Below are 23,447 nucleotides of genomic sequence, written 5' to 3' on the forward strand. Positions count from 1 at the left end.
ATCAAAAGTGAGGTTTGGCATTGATGAACTCTCTTGCAAAACACAAGTATTGACCTCTTGCTGAGGAATATATGCTACACAATGGAATATGTCGCAGGGTGGTGCTCTGTCAATGCTATTTGCATATTGCCCTTTTGATCCCCTTTGCATAATCTGATATTCTCGTGTAGGCTGAAATTAAGTTTCTCACTGAGATTCCGTCCCAGAGAAATCCAGCAGTGATATTAATTTAATAAGTTAAAGAACTTGTCAACTACCTCCAGTACTTTGGTCTGCACCCATCATGATCTTTTTGCTGGAACAAACACCTAGTACAGCTTTCACTTTGTGGAAATTCAACCTGAATGTCAAGATTTAACTTCCACATTGAGATAGTGCTGAATAAATCAAGACAACTAGATGTAGTTTACACCTTGGTGCTGTACCTGCTGAAACATGGAATCCTGTGGCATTCTTAGTACAGAATTAAATTGCAATGCTTAACTGGGAAAATTGGTCTCCCCTCCATTCAAAATAAAGAACAATGAAGATGGTGAATCAATTACAGATCTAAAGATTACTACAACTGAACTGATAAACTGGAATATCCACCTCTAGAACTTAAGTTGTCACCTATAGTATTACTAAAGGAAAGCCCTTCTAAAGATTCAGACACTTGAATTGCTAGAAACTGCCTCAAGTAAGTCTGTAACTTTTACAAGTAACAACACTTGATTATATATGCACATTCTATATGTGCATACCTAAGTACAATAGCAACACAATGTGATGGTTGCATTTTGAATTAATGGTCAAGCATTGTATAATACCCAGGTATGTGACATATTTGTGATTAATTTAAATGTTCAGGACCTGTTCATGTCTTGTGGTACGTTGTAGACAAGTTGTATGTTTTATGTAACACTCATCATTACCATATTTTTAATGTGTCACACAATATCCAATTTTCCAATCTGTTGCATTTTTAATTTTATGTAACTTTTGTTCATATATATCCACCCCTATCTTCACCTTTATTAGTTAAGTTTTTATATCAGCCTATCCTACTTCCACAACTACATCATCCATTATTTTATTCAGTTGGTATGGTAAGGTACATGGAACTGTATACTGCAACTGAGCCTTACGATGCTGTAAAAATGCACAGGTTGTTGTTAACTGTTGCTTACAATAATGAAGTTGTAACTTCCTCTGGTCACACAAGTTAAAAAGCAAAATTTATTTTTCACCCTTCATCCTCCCAACCCTGACATTATTTAATGTCTGAAATTGTTGCCCCCCCCACCTCACTTCGTCCATTTCCACCCTTTCATATATACATATTGAATAACTTACAATCTCACACTGCAAATTTTTGTAGTGCACTGCTATGGTTTTTATTAGTAGAGGCACTGCCTGGCAGTTTGTTAGGCAATGATACAGAGACAAATCTACCTTAGCTCTGTCCATAGAAGTTTTAGGTTAATTGTTATTTATTTCACTAAGTATTCCTGAAACAGTGAATGAATTTGATATGTATATTTGTCTGTACTATCACAGGCATTAATTGTTAAATAAATAATGTTTACTATTAAATATCTATCCAATTGACTATTTGGTATCAGCAGGAAGCAATATATAATCTTCAACCAAGTAGTGGAGAGTGTTCTTTCTTTTCTCATCCCAAATATTTAATGGTTCTATCAATAACACCAAGTTTCATTTTCTGTATAAAATTTTCTGAGGTTTACTGTGTTAATCAAAACCATACCAGATACGAGGAAATGTCTGATATCCTTGTGGAATTTACTGTTGGTAAACCTATGCATCAAACATTTCTGCATAAAACTGTCTTAATACAGGGAATTTAAGGGCGGTATATATCTCAGTGAAATTGATAAATGGGTAGGATGAAATATGTCCCTCTTTTGGCTAAAATTATACACATATAATTTCATAAAAATATTATAAACAATAGTAGCTACTGCATACATACAGACAGAATACAGGTTAGCAATATCCATATCTCCACATAAAAAAATAAAATCTTTAATAAACTAATACTTCTACTAGAAAGAGAACACTAATATTCCTTGAATAGAAACAAAATCTTTGCTTAAACTATTTACAGCTTTCCAAAAAAAAAAATATTTTTTTAAACAGAGTTAAAAAATTTTATTAAATTAGCATAACTAAGTATTAACAGGCACAACTTTGTATTGGACTATTTAATTTCTTAAAATTGCTACAACACATTTTCTTTCTTTGTGCATTTTCCCTGGCACCTGGAATTTTCTTAGATTTCATTACTATTATTTTGGGACACCTTCAGGTCTCATATAAATTGTACTACCTCCCTGCCCTGCAGCTAAAGACTGATGTATTGGGGGCTGAAAACAACGCACGTGTTCTACAGGCAAGTTGTCCGTATCACTTGTTTTTAAGTATTTGTTAAGAATTGCAAATATCTGACTATTCAGCACTTGAAATCTTCTAATGCGATCCACCATTTTCTTTAATGGCTAAAAATAGAGAAATAAAATAAATATGAAATATGTATATTATTATATCCATTATAAATCTGCATATTTAATATGGCTTTTTACTTAATTTCTAATAACACCCAAACCTATAACAAGTGGTTTCTACCACTCTGAATTGAAATTTCAAACCAGATGTTCTGAAGAGAGGACAGAACAGGAAAGGAAAGATACAAGTGTTTTCATATTTATTTTAGTAAGATGTAAAGAGAACTAGTTACAGGGTTCCATATGCATCAAAGAGTAAGTTTATCAATGTGCACTGACCTAATAGTGAGTAGCACTTCCTTTAGTTCTTAGAATAGCCTCAAGTCATCAGGACACAGATTCCATGGATTTCTGAAAACATTCCAGGATGTTGTCGTACCATGCAGACTATCACATCTAGCAGCTACCTCGGATTGGAAGGTGATGGGACCCCTCCTGTGAAAAGCTTGTTTCACTTCATTCTATAGACATTCAACTGAGTTGAGATCTGGTGATTCAGTAGGCCAACGAAGTATAGTAAATCCTCGCACTAATGGAACCAATACTGAACGATGATGATAAACCACGCCTAATGACATGATTTATTTCTGATGGAAGTAACTACTATCGGATAAAATATGAGCACGTAGTAATGCACCTGGTTAGGAACAGTATTTAAGTAGTCCGTCACATTCAGATGTTGATCTACTAATATCAGGGGACCATAATATGTGCCACAAAAACCCACTCCATATCACCACACTTCTGCCACTAGCCTATAATGTTGACACAATGGGTCCATTGATTCATGCCATTATTACCATACCTTGGTCCAGCTACCAGCATGGAACAACTTTAACTAACGTTTGACTAAGTAACCTTTTTTTCTGCTCCTCAAATGTCCAGTGATCCTGAGCCCAATGTATCTATAGCTAATTGTTTTTAGCTGCCATGAATGGCAGTAGATGACAGTGTGGTGAAGTTATCTACTGCCATACCTCTTTGCACACTGTGCTGTCATTTGATTGGGTGGCGTGTGTTAGATTGCATGATTCTCCTTGCCCTCTGTTAGCCTAGATGAAGGCAGCCCGTCTGGCCACAAGACTGCCTTTGGTTATTTTCTGGCTATTAGACCATTCTCAGTACAGCATAGACACTACTGTGCATGAGCACTTCAGCAGGATGGCACATATGCTGGTGTCTGTGACCAGCATATGTGCCAAATGGGTCCATTTTCTCCCTGAATTTTGTATTGTTACCATTAAAATATTTATGTCACACAACACAATATGAAATTTTCCAATTAATAGTATCTATGTGTGTGAATATGTACACACACAATTCTTCCATATCTGGCCACGTACAGAAGAATTCTCTCCTTACCAGAATATGTAATAGCCTGGTAAGGAGACAGCGCTGTTTCTGATAGAGCAAGTCAATTCCTTGGTTGATGGGAGGAGGGGATGTACCTAATAAAATGGCCACTCAAAAATGTATAAAACATTAAAAACCATAAAATTACAGTGGTCAAAAGTCATCATAGCCCTACACATCTTTACATATATACAGGGTGATTCACTACCAGTGCGACAAACTTGCAGGAGGTGTAGGGGGCACAAAGACGAATCGGAATCACATAGCATTGCAGGGTCCGAAATGCCTTCGTCATGCGGTAGAGGACGTTGAACAGGAGGTCGCGTGAACAGCGATCCTGCTGGAAGTCAGCATTTGTGAACCGGCTCCCAAGCTAGTAGGATGAACGAGTATTCAAACGTTGAACTGGCCGACATGCACCTCGCGTATGGAGCTGCGGACTGTAACGGGCGTGCCGCTCTGCACTTGTACCAGGAATGTTTCCCGCACAGGCGTGCTCCTCCTCATACAATTTTAATCATATGATGAGAAGGTTACGCGAGACTGGTTGTTTCACGAGAGGTACCATGAATCGAGAGCGAACGATGAGGACGCCAGACAATGAGGAGAATGTCCTACGTCTTGCAGAAGGCAATCCGAGTATGAGTACTCGAGCGATAGGCCAACGACTGGGTATTTCCCAATCCACTGTATGGAGGATACTGTCAACAAACCAAATGAGTTCATACCATCTGCAACGCGTCCAATCATTGCAGCCTACGGATTATCCACTCCGGAGGACTTTTGCTACTTGGTTTCTTCAACAGAAACGGTTCGCAAATGCTGACTTCCAGCGGGATCGCTGTTCACGCGACCTCTACCACATGACGAAGGCATTTCGGACCCTGCAATTTTATGTGATTTCGATTCGTCTTTGTGCCCCCTACACCTGCAAATTTGTTGCACTGGTAGTGAATCACCCTGTATATATAGGATGCATACTCAACTCAGCAATGACAATGCAAACCATACAAAGATGGGTCTGAATGTAGAGATTTACCTGTCCCAATTATTCAGTGGTATGGACTGCCACATCAGCAAGAAAGCTTTTACTTTGATAAACACGTTCTATACCACACCCCACCATCCCTGAAAATAATATTTCGAGTGAGGGTGGTCCATATTTTATCCTCAAGTTAAAAGATGCCACATGTATAGGCAAATATGACTGATTTATTTATTAGGACCATATTTCCCTGACATCTTGATCAGGCCTTGCAGTGCAGCAACATAAAAAACATGTTATGAAATGCCTGGTGGCATCCTGATGAAAGATTTATCAGGGGCAAATCAGACTGGCTATGGTCCTGAAGTAGCATATGTGACCACTGGTATGAATGTTGTGAGAATGAATCCATTACATGCATAACCCCAGTGAATTTGACTTTTGCATTGGTAAGATTATGGAATCTATGGTTAAAGATACAATACAGAACCATCTCAGCAAGACCAGTAACCTAAATGAGTCTCAGCATAGTTCTACAAATTCTAAAAATAGCTTACTGTCAGCTATGGCTGGTATATATTGGTTGCCATAAATATAAGTTGTTACAGCGAAGAATTAAACTTCTCTTGTCGCTATAGCAGAAGACTATAAATGAAACTGTCTGGTTGCTGCATATCAGTATATGCAGTAATCATAAACAGCATGCCAGTGTGAAAGAAATCTTCATTTGTGTTACACCCTAGGTGTCACAGAGGGACACCTAGGGTGTAACCAGTTATTTTGAGTACCATTTCTGATTTTTTTTTTAACTGTATGACCCACCTAAACAGCAAGAAATTTATTGCAGCATGCCATTAAAAGCTTAATATAGTTTAATCATTAAAATAAATATTAAAACAATTTTAAACCTATTTCAAAAGTTTTCAAGGACTTCCTGAAGTTGGGTCAAAACCAGTTAAGAAAAACTGGTTTATACAATGATGGTATCCACATACGTAGGGGCACTGGATTCATAGATACGGGTACAGTGAATTTTCTGGGTCACTGCTAGTCAAGCTAATCTCTTTATCAATTAGACTCAAGGATTCCTTAGATCAGACAAGTGCCAATGTCTCCCCTATCCATAAGGGAAGAGCCAATAAAATGATCAATTACACCCCAGTGAATTTGACTTTTGCATTGGTAAGATTATGGAATCTATGGTTAAAGATACAATACAGAACTATCTCAGCAAGACCAGTAACCTAAATAAGTCTCAGCATAGTTCTACAAAGGGTGATATCCTGCCTGGAAAATATGGAAAATTACTATGATGAGATTATAAAGCGGTTGGGTGCAAGAAACAAGTTTGACAATACATATCTGGATTTTAGTAAGACTTCTGGTACAGTTCTTTAAGAGACCAATTAGCATAAGTCAGGATAATGGGGAAGACCCATCAGTTGATTATGGGTTGGTTGAAGGACAGGAGACAGGGTAGAGCATAAATGTTCTTCGGAATGGATGGGAGTAGCAAGTGGGGTCCCTCATAGACCACTGATTGGACCTCCGTTGTTTCTTATCTTCCTAAACAATAATGAATACAGAAGAAGCTGTTAAAGTCTGCTAATAATTTATATGATTGAAGGGTGATTAATTTAAAAGGATTTTGTCTGACTGCAAGTATGGTTTGAAAAATGGCAGCTGAAGCTTGATGCTACCAAATGCAAATTACTGCACTTGGGGAACAGACCAGGGTAGTTCACAGATTAGCATAGTTGCTAACTTTTGACCTTCAAAAAGCTGGAGACCAGACGTTTATAATAAGGAAACAGGAAATTTTTGGAAAAAGCAGGTTTCTTAAGAAGCCCATATTGTACTAATAAATTAAATTTCACTGTGTTTAAAAATTATTTACCTAACATTTTTCTGTTTGTGGATTTGTGTGTTGCTATTCTATTACACAACAACTGATTTTGATTGCTACAAGAAAGATACTGTTGCAGACTTGGCCTTTTCAGAAACATTAAAGGTTTGTTCATAATAATGGCACTGCTGTACAGACTTGGCTGCCTAAAGCATTTCCAAAGATTCACCAGAAAGAGAAAATCTGAATTTAGTTTTTGTTTTCTAACCTGGCTGAATATGAAGAATTTTTAAAATGCCAAGAACGACTTGGGATAATTTGCTATATTTCAGGTGCCCTTGTCAGTTTCCCAACCAAAGAGTTGCCGTAAATCATCTATTGCTTCATATATTCTTTATCTTTAGTGATACCAGGAAATACTGAATACTTGTCCACAAAAAAATTCAAATTTGAAAATGTACTGCCAGTTGATAAAATTTGTGCTACCTCATTTACAAGAACATTGTTTTTCAACAGGAACTTGTGCAACATGTAGTCACACATAGCAATAAAGTACTTCCCCACTGAGCAAAAGAACTGAATCATCCTTCTGATTTAGTCTGCTATGGTAATCAATTTCTAAAATGGAAGTGGAAGATTTGAATTGTTAGTAAATTAAATTTTCACATAACATTCTTCAACACATCTAGGAGTAATGAACAATACACGGATGTAAGGTACGTTGGAATAACATTTAAAAGAAACAAGCAAATTGGTTTATTCAAGCTAGAAGAGAGAAATATACTCTGCATAAGTGAGGATAACATGCCTAGAATTAACAGTTTGCACAATTTGTTTAGGTTTGCCTTTACTAGAAGTTTGCAATTCAGAAGTCCATTTTCTTGATTTCATCAATTTTGTTTTCTTTCAAAACTTTTGGATCCCAAACTGAATTTGAACATGGGTCAGTGCCACTCACTAGTGATATCTTATACTTTTCCATTTTGTAACTGAAAAGTGCTCATACTACTTTTCTAACCACTTATAATATGTTTATTTTAGCCAGCGAGTTTAAAAATTACTGGAATAAGTTACCTACATGGGTGGTAGGGCTCACAGCCTAGGGAAATGCATAGGTTGTACATTTCCTTTTCTATTATTAATTTTTATTATTATAATTTTTTTAAATTTTCTTCTTATTATTATTAATTTGTTTTTATTCATATTATTTTGTTTTATGTATTTTTTGTTATTTTATTATTATTTATTTATTTACTTTTTTTTTTTTTTTTTGGCTGGTGCAGCATAAGCCATAGGCTTCCTCGCACCATGTGGCCATTACTAATACTAATATCTTCTTTAAACAGACCTGTCAAAGATTTCCACTGCTTTACCAGTCTAATTACACATTTAATCAAAGAGAGCCAACATGTACACACATTGGCTCTCTTTATTCTTGCAGTTAGCCAAAATCCTTTTAAAGCACCTTATGATCATTAACCACCCTTTGATCATTTAAATTATCAGCATATTTTAACAGCCTCTCCTCTATTCCTTATCATTATCATTTAGGAATATAAGAATACGGCAAAATACTAAGGGAAGAAAATGCCAGAAGTTTATCACACTTCTGGCATGTTCCTCCCCTAATAACTCTTCTATCCAGCTATATTAAAGGAGGTGGAAAAGGAAGTAAGCAAATCCTTAGCCATAATTATGAGAGCATCCATGGACTCAGCGGAAGTCCCCATGGACTGGAGATATGCAAATTTTTCTCCCTCTTCACAAAGGGAGATCTAAGGGTCACACGAGTAATTACAGACCAGTTAAACTAACTTCTGTTCCAGGGAAAATAATGGAGTCACTGGTTAAAGATGCACTGCAGGATCATCTAGACAAGACTGCAGCATGGGTTTGTTAAGGGAAAGTCTTGTCTGACAAATTTGATTGGATACGATGTGGTTACAAAGGAACTGGTTGTAAAAAATACTTTTGATACCATATACTTGGATTTCAGGAAAGCTTTTGAAACTGTTGTGCATAGAAGACTGAGAAGTGGCAACTGAAGTTTAACATTAACAAATGCAAAGTACTGCATATGGGTAGTAGTAAGCCAAGAGAAACATACCAACTGTGTGGTACTACACTTAGGGTGGGTGGTGCAAAATGAAAAAGACTTGAGAGCAATTGAGCAGTCAGATATGAAATTTTCTGAGCAATGCAGACAGGCAGCCAGAGCAGGTCAATGGGATATTGTCAATGATATACAGGAATTTTGCTAGTAGGGAAAAGGTGATTATCCCTTTGGACAAAAGGTTGGCCTTTGTATAATCTGGCCACACTTTGAATATTGCATACAGATCTGGAGGTCTCATTTTAGGAAGGATGTAGAGTTGCTTGAGCAATGAGATTGGTAAGGAGAATGAAGGGATCCTCTTACAAAGAGAGGCTTAATTTCTGCAAACTGCAGTGGCTGGAGACTAGGCACCTGTGAGATGTATAAGACCTTGAATGGGTTGAGCAGGCTCAATTCTGATGGGATTCTTCCTCTTGCTCAGATTACGAACCTGATGGGACATAAATTCAAACTGAGGAAAGACAGTTATAGAATAGATGGGCTGCAGTTTGCCTTTAGCCAGTGGGTAGTTGATTGCTGGAACAAACTTCCATCCGTCATGGAAGTTGATTGCGTAAATAAATTCAAGGAGGAACTGGACAAATGTTTAGATGGAATGAATGTGTGTTTTTTTTTTTTTTTTTTTTTTTGAGCTGATGCTACATAATCTTGCTTTCTTGCATCACATGCCACGATTATTGTTACTATTACATGCTTCAAAATCTTTTTTACTTCACTGGCATGCATTAGTTGAAGCTAATTATATCTTTCCTTTAGCAATTTTTTCTAGATAGTGGTAAATTTCCACCAAATATTCATCCACTTTCACAGGTCTTCCTTTTCAGCACACAAATTAATAAGATGACAATCTTATTAATTTGTGTGCACATTATCAACGCTAAGTGCCAGGCAGTGTAGGAATCCGATGCTGTACACCCTGCAGAGTTACCGTCTAATGATGAAATCAAACTTCTTGCAGTTTGGTGTGTGTGAGAGAGTTTTATTTATTTATTATTATTACAAAAGATCACCACAATGGAGATATAGCTTGGAAATCACTATGATTACTGCCATCTGTGGCAATAAAAAATGGCCCATTTTTCAGAATCATCACTACCACTTCTTTCCATGACATTATTTTTTCATTTATTTCTATACACTCCATTCTGCCCTAAGACTTATTTGTTAATGTCTTGATTGCATTTCCTACTACTTAGAACTGAAAAATCACACCTACATATGGTACATAAGGCAAATGGTACAAATCTGAAAAAGGTGTTACCTTTTTCAGATTTTAAAATACACTGAAAATCTTGTGATAAGTCTTCTGAAATTTAATGCCATATTTCTTTGGCATCTTACTGAAATGACTGCATATAACAGAGAACAACACTAATATCTGATGTTTCTATATTGAAATGTAGACTGCTGTAGCATACCTGATAGTACAGGCAGTTCTCGCTTTATGAGTTCTCAAGTTTACGAGTTTTTTCCCCAAGTATCAACATAATCGAAAATATGAACATTAATTGCAAAAAATGAATGTTAAACATTCATAAATACCACATTTCAAACCACATGCGTAGCTATACAATACAGTGTACCCGCTTTTATGATATTAATCTGTTCCAGAGACACCATCGTATCGTTAAAATATCGTAATGTGAACCCAATAACACATTGTTTTTTGGTAATTCGTTTCAAGATCTCGGAAGTTGAAATTTTTGCTGTATAACTAAGCTCTCCAAAATGTCATTTTTAAGGTCACGAGCGTGACCTTAAGGCCATATAAAAGATCGTGAGCATGGTTTGTAAACTGTATTAGTTACCAATTCAAATCATTAAAATGCACTACACTTTCATCGTTATCATATGTTCTGTTATAAGAATCAATTTTAAACACCTTTGTGATATTTTTCTAAAGCACATTTCTGGAGGTCACGACCATAAAACAATAAAAACAATTTGCACTTTCCGGTTTATTGGGTTTTTCTGTTAATGCAAGCAATTATAAATGGGTAGTAAACTCGATTTTCTTGCATTTGTGAAAATACCGATAGCTGGAATTGTTTGTTTGTTTGTTTATTATTTGGTTTTTAGGAGCATTAGCAACCAAGGCCATATTGCTCCGGGAATATGCGGTGGTCATTCCCTTGACCTTTTCGTATCCTCCGTATTTGGTGGTGACAGGCTCGAACCCCGGTCTAATCAAGAAGCGTGTGTGCTACGCACTGCTGCTCCTTCCCACCTGGCTACCGAGATGCCCGCCAGCTGGAATTGTGTGGTTTTTTTAATGTTATTATGGTGAAATGTTTCCCCTTTACTGATCTTCAATTGTATAAAAAACATAAATAAATTTTCAGAATCTTCTCTTCATTCTTTTTTTTAAGCTTCGTAAACTTGTTACTCCACGGAAAGTGTGTGCCTTTAAAAAATGCAACGTGTGTGCCGTTAAAAATGCTTATGCATGCAATCGTGAAATTTATAATTAAAAGAGATTATCTTGGAAACAAATGCCTCTTGAAACATTTCTGAAGAAGAAGACTCCTTGTTGAACAAACCAACAAGTGCTGAGCCAATAATGAGTGATCAACGAGTGTGCATTTAGTCAATGATGATGAAGAATAAACATTCTTTAACATTTGTAAGTCATAAATAATTTCTCTATTATTATATTTGGAAAATTAAATGCACTAGGCATAATCCTTATGGGTTTTGATAATTAACTATATAATATCAGTGTAAATACACCATAGTTAACCCATATATTTGAGCTACGATTGTAGCGTAGAAGGCATCGTTTTAAATGTATCTCATAATGTGGTTGCCTTCACAACAAGATAGCTACTATTGAATTACTTCAAATAAATAACGCTTCTCTAGTAGAGAAGATTACTGTTATTTATTTTCAGCAGTACCACCACCCAGACGATCGTTTCGAAGCTTTTTGGCTTCGTCATCAGTGGGCGGGCAGGTACCCAGGTAATACAACAAGCCATCTCAGTTGCGAAGTTATATCCACATTATGAGAGATGCCAGAAGGGTGTGGTGGTAATGTATTTGGAAAATTAAATGCACTAGGCATAATCCTTATGGGTTTTGATAATTAACTATATAATATCAGTGTAAATACACCATAGTTAACCCATATATTTGAGCTACGATTGTAGCGTAGAAGGCATCGTTTTAAATGTATCTCATAATGTGGTTGCCTTCACAACAAGATAGCTACTATTGAATTACTTCAAATAAATAACGCTTCTCTAGTAGAGAAGACTACTGTTATTTATTTTCAGCAGTACCACCACCCAGACGATCGTTTCGAAGCTTTTTGGCTTCGTCATCAGTGGGCGGGCAGGTACCCAGGTAATACAACAAGCCATCTCAGTTGCGAAGTTATATCCACATTATGAGAGATGCCAGAAGGGTGTGGTGGTAATGTATTTGGAAAATTAAATGCACTAGGCATAATCCTTATGGGTTTTGATAATTAACTATATAATATCAGTGTAAATACACCATAGTTAACCCATATATTTGAGCTACGATTGTAGCGTAGAAGGCATCGTTTTAAATGTATCTCATAATGTGGTTGCCTTCACAACAAGATAGCTACTATTGAATTACTTCAAATAAATAACGCTTCTCTAGTAGAGAAGACTACTGTTATTTATTTTCAGCAGTACCACCACCCAGACGATCGTTTCAAAGCTTTTTGGCTTCGTCATCAGTGGGCGGGCAGGTACCCAGGTAATACAACAAGCCATCTCAGTTGCGAAGTTATATCCACATTATGAGAGATGCCAGAAGGGTGTGGTGGTAATGTATTTGGAAAATTAAATGCACTAGGCATAATCCTTATGGGTTTTGATAATTAACTATATAATATCAGTGTAAATACACCATAGTTAACCCATATATTTGAGCTACGATTGTAGCGTAGAATTATGAGATACATTTAAAACGAGATACATTTAAAACGAGATACATTATGAGATACATTTAAAACGATGCCTTCTACGCTACAATCGTAGCTCAAATATATGGGTTAACTATGGTGTATTTACACTGATATTATATAGTTAATTATCAAAACCCATAAGGATTATGCCTAGTGCATTTAATTTTCCAAATACATTACCACCACACCCTTCTGGCATCTCTCATAATGTGGATAAAACTTCGCAACTGAGATGGCTTGTTGTATTACCTGGGTACCTGCCCGCCCACTGATGACGAAGCCAAAAAGCTTCGAAACGATCGTCTGGGTGGTGGTACTGCTGAAAATAAATAACAGTAGTCTTCTCTACTAGAGAAGCGTTATTTATTTGAAGTAATTCAATAGTAGCTATCTTGTTGTGAAGGCAACCACATTATGAGATACATTTAAAACGATGCCTTCTACGCTACAATCGTAGCTCAAATATATGGGTTAACTATGGTGTATTTACACTGATATTATATAGTTAATTATCAAAACCCATAAGGATTATGCCTAGTGCATTTAATTTTCCAAATACATTACCACCACACCCTTCTGGCATCTCTCATAATGTGGATATAACTTCGCAACTGAGATGGCTTGTTGTATTACCTGGGTACCTGCCCGCCCACTGATGACGAAGCCAAAAAGCTTCGAAACGATCGTCTGGGTGGTGGTACTGCTGAAAATAAATAACAGTAGTCTTCTCTACTAGAGAAGCGTTATTTATTTGAAGTAATTCAATAGTAGCTATCTTGTTGTGAAGGCAACCACATTATGAGATACATTTAAAACGATGCCTTCTACGCTACAATCGTAGCTCAAATATATGGGTTAACTATGGTGTATTTACACTGATATTATATAGTTAATTATCAAAACCCATAAGGATTATGCCTAGTGCATTTAATTTTCCAAATACATTACCACCACACCCTTCTGGCATCTCTCATAATGTGGATATAACTTCGCAACTGAGATGGCTTGTTGTATTACCTGGGTACCTGCCCGCCCACTGATGACGAAGCCAAAAAGCTTCGAAACGATCGTCTGGGTGGTGGTACTGCTGAAAATAAATAACAGTAGTCTTCTCTACTAGAGAAGCGTTATTTATTTGAAGTAATTCAATAGTAGCTATCTTGTTGTGAAGGCAACCACATTATGAGATACATTTAAAACGATGCCTTCTACGCTACAATCGTAGCTCAAATATATGGGTTAACTATGGTGTATTTACACTGATATTATATAGTTAATTATCAAAACCCATAAGGATTATGCCTAGTGCATTTAATTTTCCAAATACATTACCACCACACCCTTCTGGCATCTCTCATAATGTGGATATAACTTCGCAACTGAGATGGCTTGTTGTATTACCTGGGTACCTGCCCGCCCACTGATGACGAAGCCAAAAAGCTTCGAAACGATCGTCTGGGTGGTGGTACTGCTGAAAATAAATAACAGTAGTCTTCTCTACTAGAGAAGCGTTATTTATTTGAAGTAATTCAATAGTAGCTATCTTGTTGTGAAGGCAACCACATTATGAGATACATTTAAAACGATGCCTTCTACGCTACAATCGTAGCTCAAATATATGGGTTAACTATGGTGTATTTACACTGATATTATATAGTCTATTATTATAATTTGCCTGATTTTACAGGCTACGTTTTCATTTCTTTGGATAAATCAATCATTGTTTAAACATAAACTAATTAGCTAACTAATTTCATTGTTGAGAACGTAACCCCTACTTTTAACCTTATGTCTATGTGAAATAAATTCCCGCTTTACAAGTGCATGCTAGGAACGAATTAACTCGTAAAGTCGAGAACTACCTGTATACCTGTGCTGAAGCATACCTGATACCCAATTCATTAACGAAAATAAGCAGAAATTTGCATAATTTTAAAATTTCAATTTTAATATACATGTGTGTATGAGAGAGAGAGAGAAGAAAAAGATGGTTTTTTGCATAAAGACAGAGATTGAGACAGAGAAGGATCACATCAAGTAAAAGACAGATTCTTGATTGTAAATCCAGAGGGTTGGCAGCTATAGATTAGGCAGACTAGAATTAAATAGGTTCACACTTGAGGATTACGATGCAGACAGATGTCAAGTTCAACATACAGTGTAAGTGGGTGGCAAGAAGAATACATGGATATATTATGTTCTTTCTATGAATTATTGCAATTAGAGATAGCACATTTGGGATATTTTATACAGGTCTATAGGCTGCATTTAAGAGACACAGTTTCTAGAAAAGGTGCAAAGGGTGAACAGGTTGGTTAAAGGTTCCAAGCATTATATCTATGAGGAGTGGCCTAGATCTGCAGAGCTTACAACTAGATACTCTGGGGGAGGATTTGATTAAGGTGTAAAAGGTTCTGAGGATGACTAGTAAAATGAATGGGGGAGGGATCTTCTGAATGGTGAGTGAGACATGGACAAGAGAGCACAAAAATAAAATCTTAGGGAGTAACAATGGACTATATCTGAAGCTTACTTTCAAGCAACATGTTGTGGAATGTTGGAATAAACTGTCTGTAACAGTAGCTGAGACAGAGTTTGGCAAAATTCAAGGAAGATCTGGATAGGCAGAGACTGAGAATAATACAAGAGGATTTTTATTTTATTTATTTATTTATTTTATTTGTATTATTATTTTTTTTTTTTTGGCAGATTCAGAACAAGTTTGCTCTCTTGCATCATTATGACACTCAATTCCTCATTATTTATGTAATTTTAAATAGTCTATTAAGTCCTCAAAGCAAAAACTAGACAAAAGACTTAAACCTATTTCTAACCAAAAAAGCACACATCCAACATATTAAATATTGCATTATTTTTGACATTTGAAATCCAACTTTGGGTATCCTGTGTGCCTTTTTATAGGAAACAGGTTTTAGTTTTTGTCTAATTTCTACTTTGGGGACTCAATAAACCATTTTAAAAAGCATAAACCATATGAAGGAGGCAAGTGGACAATTTTCAATAAATTTTGAGTATTCATCTCACACAGTGCCTTACACCCTTACACAGTATATTCTGTAAAAATCTTGATTCCATCTTGATTGGATTCAAACTCCATGCCTCTTCCATGTGGTGTGGAAGGACAGCAACATGACCAATGTGCTACCCAAGAAGGCAAAGTGTATTTAATATAGGGGAATAGCAATTTTTTTTTTTTTTTTTTAATGTGAACCCCAAACACGAGAGGTATTAGAACCTATAGTACTTAGTACCGTGCTTGGGTTGGAAACATTTAGAAACATTTGAACATATATCAGTTCATATTATATTCCATTATAGCACAATTTGGTGTAAAATTCTTTAATATTCCCTTCAGTAACTATTTTAAATTGACTGAGAATGTTAATTTACTTGAAAATAGGAAGCTGTGCTCAATAAGGTTGGTGCAGGGGGGTAGAGAATAAAAATGTTTCTTTGATTATTTATATCATTAAAAACAATTCAATACAAGACTAAATCTACCAGTTTAAATGAACTTATGAATTTGAGTTGTCATACTCGTGGCCAGCTGTATGCAAACCGGAGAGGCACTTCCATAGCCAGGTGGACAGGAGCAGCAATGCATAGCTTGATTAGACCGGGGTTCGAGCCCGTGACCATTAAATACGGAAGATGCGGAAAGGTCAGGGCATGACCACCGCATATCCCTGGAGCAATATGGCCTTAGTTGCTAATGCTCCTAAAAACCAAAATAACAACAACAACAGCAAACTGGAGCATGAGGTGTATAAAACAAAATTAACATCAATTAGCTTTAAATTACTCAGTCACTTGTCAATTTCACTATTCTTGAATTCCTGATAATGTTTATACTATTTTATTATTCTACTTACTATTTACTTATTCTAATTAATTTACTTATAAATGGATAATATGTACTAAAAGCAAGCCAATACTGATTACTATTTTTTAAGTTAAATGTAATTATTCTCACATATAACAGCATGTTTCCAGGGCTGAACTTAAATTTATTGGCTAAATAAGGAAATCAAGCAAGCTTTCATAGAAGTTTTACGTCCTAAAAAATCTAAATCTTATTGCTTTACTTTTTTTTAAACTTAAAAGTACAACGCGATTGTATGCTTATGAACAGAGGTGTCAAAGCATACTTACAATTCCTTTCACTATTTCATCTTTACCATCTACTCTCTGGACCCTCAAGATATGATAGCAGAAATCTAAAGCTTCAAATCTTCTTTGCTGGCCCAGTAAAACAATCATTGCACAGCCTGCCCAATTAAGACCTTCTCCAAATAACTGTCTATAAAATAAAGTATTAATACCTCTTAATATGAAATATAAAAATTTATATTTCATTTTATACATATATATTACATTTCAATTTATATTTCATAAAATATCTATTAATATGAAATATAAAAATTAAAGGCTGATTTATGCAACATTAACATTTTTAAATACCTCTCAGTATGCTAGAGAAATTATATTTAATTAACAGTTTAGTCCACAAATGCTAAATGATAAAAACTGTTGGCTGAAAATTTAATAATAATAATTCTTACTACTACAAAATAAAATATTTATATCTCCTGTTAAAAATAAAATAAAACATGAAAGTAACCAATGCAACATTAAAAAGCTTTAAATACCCCCGCTCTCTCAGAACGTTGGGCAATTATTTTTCATTAACAATAATTTAGACCATGAGTACTAAATAAAAAACAGTTTCAGTTGAAAATTAAGCCATAATATTATTCCTAATATGACATCACGTTTGTAAGTATTAGTAGCTTTTTAATTATCGACACTGTTTCAAAAAATGATTACAAAATTCATAGACAACAGGCTTGTGACTGATATGATTATATTAGTTTGGGCAGTAACAAAACTGACATCATTTCAGATTCCAGTTTGGGTCAATAAAGCACGTTGGAACTAGACAGATATTAGATGGAAGGTATCCCCCCCACTATTTTTGGGGGTAGGTGGGGGACTGATGCTATAAATACTGTCTACCTTACTTCTTTGTTGATACCAAAATGTTACTGCAGAAAATTGGAGATGTTCTTATATAGTGCTCTAAGAACAGTATTAATTGCTTTGTCATGGAACAAAATGAAACTTTTTTTCATTTGTTTGTTAAAATCTGGTTAACTTGAAGTTCAAAATACATCCGTTTTGATTTAAACAGGTTAGTATTTTTAAAGGCAGATATTCTTATTAGCACTGTGCAGGATTTTTGCAACTCTCATTTAAAAATCATGACTCAGACCAGAGCAGCAAAGCAAAAGGCTCAAGCTAATGGGAGTGCTGTGGCTCAGGGGAGAACTGAGGGGGGCAGTTGCCCTCTGAATCATAGTCTTTTAAAATGCACTGTTTGCTTGATGTTTGCGGAGCAGTCGGGTACGGGACATGATACTGCCAAGGGGGATGTCTTTGTGTGTGCACGATGTAAGGAGTGCAAGGAAATCAGGTGACAACTCAGCGTTGTTATGGGCCTTTATGAGAGCTTGAAGGACAGGGTGGATGCCCTCGAAGGAAATAAATTGAGGGGCCCATCAAGCTCTCAGCTGCCCACATCAACGCCAGAGCTTGCACTTCGTCATCCGGCAACACAGAGGCAGCCCCCTAGGCAGAATGCGCTGGTCCCACAGGAACTAGTAGTTGTTGGTGACTCTATTGTCAGGGAAATGGGGAACATGCTTTGTAAAAAGGATAGGTGGAATAGGACCAGGGTATGTCTGCCAGGGGCAAAGGTTGATGACGTTGTAGAGCGGATATCATCTTTTAAGGGCAAAAAAGGTGATATAGTTGTACAGGTTGGCACTAATAAGAGTAGGAGACAGGCGGAATTACTTGGCAAGTACAGGTCACTGTTGAAAAAAAGCCGTGAATTAGGGTTGAATTTGAAAGTGTCTGCATTTCTGCCCAGACACGATAGGGAGTATATGATGAGAGCCTTGTCGATCAATTCGGCCCTGGAGGGATTGTGCAAGGCTCGAGGGGTAGAATTTTTTTCGGCCTGGACTGTACTTGTTAACAGGAGAGATTGCTTCTACAGGGATGGGAAACACTTAAATAGAAAGGGTGCAAGAATTTTTGCTGATGCTGTCGAGGCAATGTTAGGAGGGTCGAAAAACTGCTAGATTGGGGGGATACAAGGACTAATAAATTAACAGTAGCCACTGGCAGAGGTGGAAGTGATTCTTGCACTGCTTCTATTGAAATGAGCAGAAGCCTGAAAAACAAGATGCAGGCTATTTCAGAGACTGCTGGGAGTCATTGTGGTACAAGTAAACACATGGGTTGTGTTAGGGTAGCTAGGAATAGAAACAGGCGCATGTATACCTGCGTGTACACCAATGCTAGGAGTTTGGTAAATAAATTTGATGAATTTGAGGTATTGCTCAAAACATCAAAGGCAGATATTGTTGGGATATCAGAGACGTGGTGTCACACAGATATAAGGAATGCGGAACTGGAATTTGGGGAATACAATGTGTATAGAAAGGATAGACAGGACAGGAGGGGAGGAGGGGTTATGCTATTAGTTAAGAAACACATAAAATCCAAGGAAGTGAAGCCAGTCGACATCGATGAACAGGGCAGTGTCGAGTCAGTTTGGTGTGACATAAGCATAGGGAAATCAAAATTGAGAGTAGGAGTGTGCTATAGGCCTAATGACTCTGATGAGTATAATAAGATATTGTACAGGGAAATAGAGTGGGCCAGTAAATCAGAGAGTCTTATAATGGGGGATTTTAATTTCCCAGATATTGACTGGAATTTGTGGTTGGTCACTCACACACTTGCAAGGCTTTTGTGGATTTATTGGATGACTGTTTTCTACATCAGCATGTTCGTGCGGCAACAAGAGGGAGCAATACTCTTGATCTGATTATCAGTAGTGATTCTTCATGCATTAAGAATCTGCAGATAAATGAACCACTAGGTGGCAGTGATCACAGTGTGTTGAAGTGGGATTTACTCAAGGAGGTAACTACCATCAGAGGTAAAGGGAAGGGTTTTTGTTTTCATAAAAGCGACTATGATGGTGTGAGACAGTATTTAAATTCTATACAGTGGGACCAACTGATGATGTTACCAACAGCAAACTCAAAATGGGAAGCATTCAAGGAACTAATCTTGGAAGCTACCAGGCTTTACATACCAACTAAGAAATACTGTTCAAGGTTTAGGCCTAAATGGTTGTCAGATGAACTAATGAGACATGTGGCAGAGAAGAAAAATGCATGGAATACATACAAATTAATGGGTGACATGGAAGCCTATGATAGATATAAGTTGGTCTGTAACCAAGTCACAAAGGAGATTAGGCAGGCAAAGGCAGACTACGCAAAATCCTTGGCAAAGGATGCAAAGAAAAACAGAAAAGAGTTCTTTACCTATTTAAACTCAAGAAGGAAAGGGTTGAATCAGATTGGTACATTGGATATTGATGGTTCAACAGTTGAGGATCCTGCTCAGGTGGCTAACAATCTAAACGAGTATTTTGCATCTACATTCACGCATGAGGAGTTATTCAGGAAGGAGAATGACGTAGGTAAAGTAAACATTGGCAGTGAGCTAGATGATTTTGTAATAACTGAGAGGAAAGTGGAGGAGAGATTGTTGAGGATAAACATAAAAAAGGCACCTGGGGTGGATGGGATCTATCCAGTTATATTAAAGTAAGCAGCAAAGGAAGTAAGCAAACCCCTAGCCATAATTATGAGAGCTTCTTTGGACTCAGGGGAGGTACCCATAGACTAGAGATGTGCAAATGTAACCCCAATTCACAAAGGAGGATCAAAGGCTGACACAAGTAATTATAGACCTGTTAGTTTAACTTCTGTTCCAGGTAAATTAATGGAGGCACTGGTTAAAGAAGCACTGTAGGATCATCTAGACAAGAATTCAGTTATAGCTCAGACGCAGCATGGTTTTGTAAAGGGCAAGTCTTGCCTGACCAATTTGATTGGATACTATGATGTAGTCACAAAAGAACTGGATGCAGGGAATAACTTTGATATTATATATTTGGATCTTAGAAAGGCTTTTGATACTGTTGCACATGGAAGACTGCTGCACAAATTGGAGCAGTGTGGCATTGGAGGCAAATTGCTGCTATGGATAAGGGGATGGTTGAGTGGCAGAAGACAGAGAGTGGTAATCAATGGACACTGCTCAACGTGGACTAATGTTATTAGTGGAGTTCCTCAGAGTTCAGTGTTGGGTCCGTTGTTGTTTTCGGTGTTTATGAATGATATTGATGATGGTATATCAAGTTTAATGTCCAAGTTTGCAGATGATACAAAGGTTGGCAGGGTTGTTAAGGACACTACTGACGCTATGCTGCTGCAACAGGATCTGGAAAGGTTGAACAGATGGGCTGAGAGGTGGCAAATGAAGTTTAACATTGACAAATGTAAAGTACTACATATGGGAAACAGTAACCCCAGAGCAACGTATCAACTCTGCGGTACTACACTGACAGTGGTGGAGAATGAAAAGGACCTGGGGGTAATTGTGCAGGCAGATATGAAGTTCTCTGAGCAGTGCAGACGAGCTGCAAGAGTAGCTCATGGTGTCTTGTCAATGATATACAGGAATTTTTCTAGCAGGGATAAGGAGGTGATTATTCCCTTGTATAAGGCAATGGTTAGGCCACATCTTGAGTACTGTATACAGGTCTGGAGGCCTCATTTCAAGAAGGATGTAGAGCTGCTGGAACGGGTACAGAGAAGGGCAACAAGATTAGTGAATGGAACAAAGGGTTGCTCTTACGAAGAAAGGCTTAAGTTTTGCAAATTACAGAGAGACTAGGCACCGGCGAGGTGATCTGATAGAGGTGTATAAGGCTTTGAATGGTTTGAGCATGTTCAGTGCCAATGGGATTCTTCATCTTGCCCAGAATAATCACATCAGAGGGCATAAATTCAAATTGAGGAAGGACGGATGTCGGATAGATGTGCGGAAATTTGCCTTTGGCCAGCGGGTGGTTGGTTGGTGGAACCGACTTCCATCACCTGTTGTTGAAGTTGATAGCCTAAACAAATTTAAGGCTCAACTGGACAGGTATTTCGAACGAACGGAGGGAGGGGTGAAGTGGGAGTGGTGTGTTTTTTTTTTTTGGCTGATGCTGAATAAGCTTGCTTTCTTGCATCATATGCCTCTACTAATGCTAATGCTAATGCTAAATGTTAAGAATCTAAGTTTCATTGTGGTAAACATTTGTGAATAGAAAATTAACAACATTAATTTAATCAATGTGAGAAAAATAACAACAGTATTGTGGAGAAATTCAATCACTTTCTCAAAAGTAATAATAGATTGCTAAGTTTCATTTTTGCTGCCATTACTAGTCATAACCTTGTTGTATACAATCTTGTAAATTAAAATGTGCTTTACTGCTTATTACACATAATTATAAATACATGCTAAAGAGAGAATATCCATTTCTTGGGATATTGTTTACTGTTTAATACTTATGATTTGTGGCTGCCAATTACAGTTAAGTAAGTTGGTCATACAGAACTTACACAAGTTTGTGAACAATTTGGTTTCACTTTAGAAGAGCTGATAAAATGCATGTTTGATTACAGTTGTGAAATTTAACTTTAGTTATGCAGAATTAAATCTATCTCTCTCTCTTTTGTTGTACTCGTGAATAAGTCACTATTTACAGAAGAGATTAACCATGAAAGCTACTTTAAAGGAAAAGATTACATGCAAATATGCACTAAAATATACTAAATACATTAAAAGCATAACTAAAATTATACTGCTTTGAAAGTCGTTATAATTTAATTCGAATGTTCTGATAATGGGATGTAATTTTTACATCTTTCTTCTTTTAGCTTGGTTCAGCAAAGTAGTATTTCTTTGCCAGTTCTTCAATGTTTAATCTCTTCCATTAACAACTTAATTTAAGTGCACAAAAAACATTCAACTGCACACGACCAAGATAAAATTTCATAATTTATTAAAAGCTACATTTTTTCCAGATGGACCCCGCACACCATACATTTTCTTTCTCTGTTCACTCTTAACTGTTCTTAGGTCAAATTGATCATTAGTTCATACAGGTGCTGTATGACCAGCTTAAATAGCTGTAAGCTGAGCTTATGCTACATTAAGAACTTACCAAATAAGTGACAATACTGAAAGAGAGAAATGTCACCCTCTGTTCCATAAATTACGAATATTAAAGCAAACAATATCCCAAAATATGAGCATGTTCTCTATACAAAATATATACAATTACAGCCACTCCCCAGCTTACGTAATACTCGACTTGCGGAAATTCGACTTTACGTTCTTGCCATCCAGTGCAAACTTTAAAAAATCGTGGAAACATATTTTGCAATGTGAACCCAATAACACTGGTTTTTTTTTGTTTTTTTTTTTGTAATTTGTTCCAAGGCCTCGGAAGTTAAAATTATTGCTATATAACTTAGCTATTTATCTCTATAAAAAAGTCATTTTTATAATGGAAATTGCACTACACTTTCATCATTATCATATGTTCTGTTATAAGAATCAATTTTGAATACCTGTGTAATTTTACCCCAGGGACTCACATCTGGTGAGTATGGGCTTAGCAAATACAGGGTCCTGAGCTGGTTATCATCATTCTTTTCTTTCTTGCTGATTCCCTTCTACCTCTCTCTCTCTCT

At 36.6% G+C, this 23,447-nt stretch overlaps 1 protein-coding gene across 2 annotated transcripts in view; it reads right to left on the reverse strand.

Moving 5' to 3' along the window:
• Positions 1-1,908: 1,908 nt before the first annotated feature.
• Cyfip (Cytoplasmic FMR1-interacting protein Sra-1) overlaps positions 1,909-23,447 on the reverse strand; it is a 425,647-nt gene continuing 404,108 nt past the window's right edge. For both annotated transcript variants that reach the window (XM_090369296.1, XM_090369295.1), the window contains exons 27-28: positions 16,921-17,068; positions 1,909-2,501 (exon numbers count right to left, since the gene is read on the reverse strand). In XM_090369296.1, coding sequence (XP_090225422.1) covers positions 2,292-2,501; positions 16,921-17,068 — 358 coding nt within the window. In that variant the 3' untranslated portion in view covers positions 1,909-2,291. The remainder of the gene's footprint in view (positions 2,502-16,920; positions 17,069-23,447) is intronic.

This window comes from Mastigoproctus giganteus, chromosome 3 (assembly GCF_048544385.1).
Source record: "Mastigoproctus giganteus isolate SK-2022 chromosome 3, ASM4854438v1, whole genome shotgun sequence".
Taxonomy (NCBI): Eukaryota; Metazoa; Arthropoda; class Arachnida; order Uropygi; family Thelyphonidae; genus Mastigoproctus; species Mastigoproctus giganteus.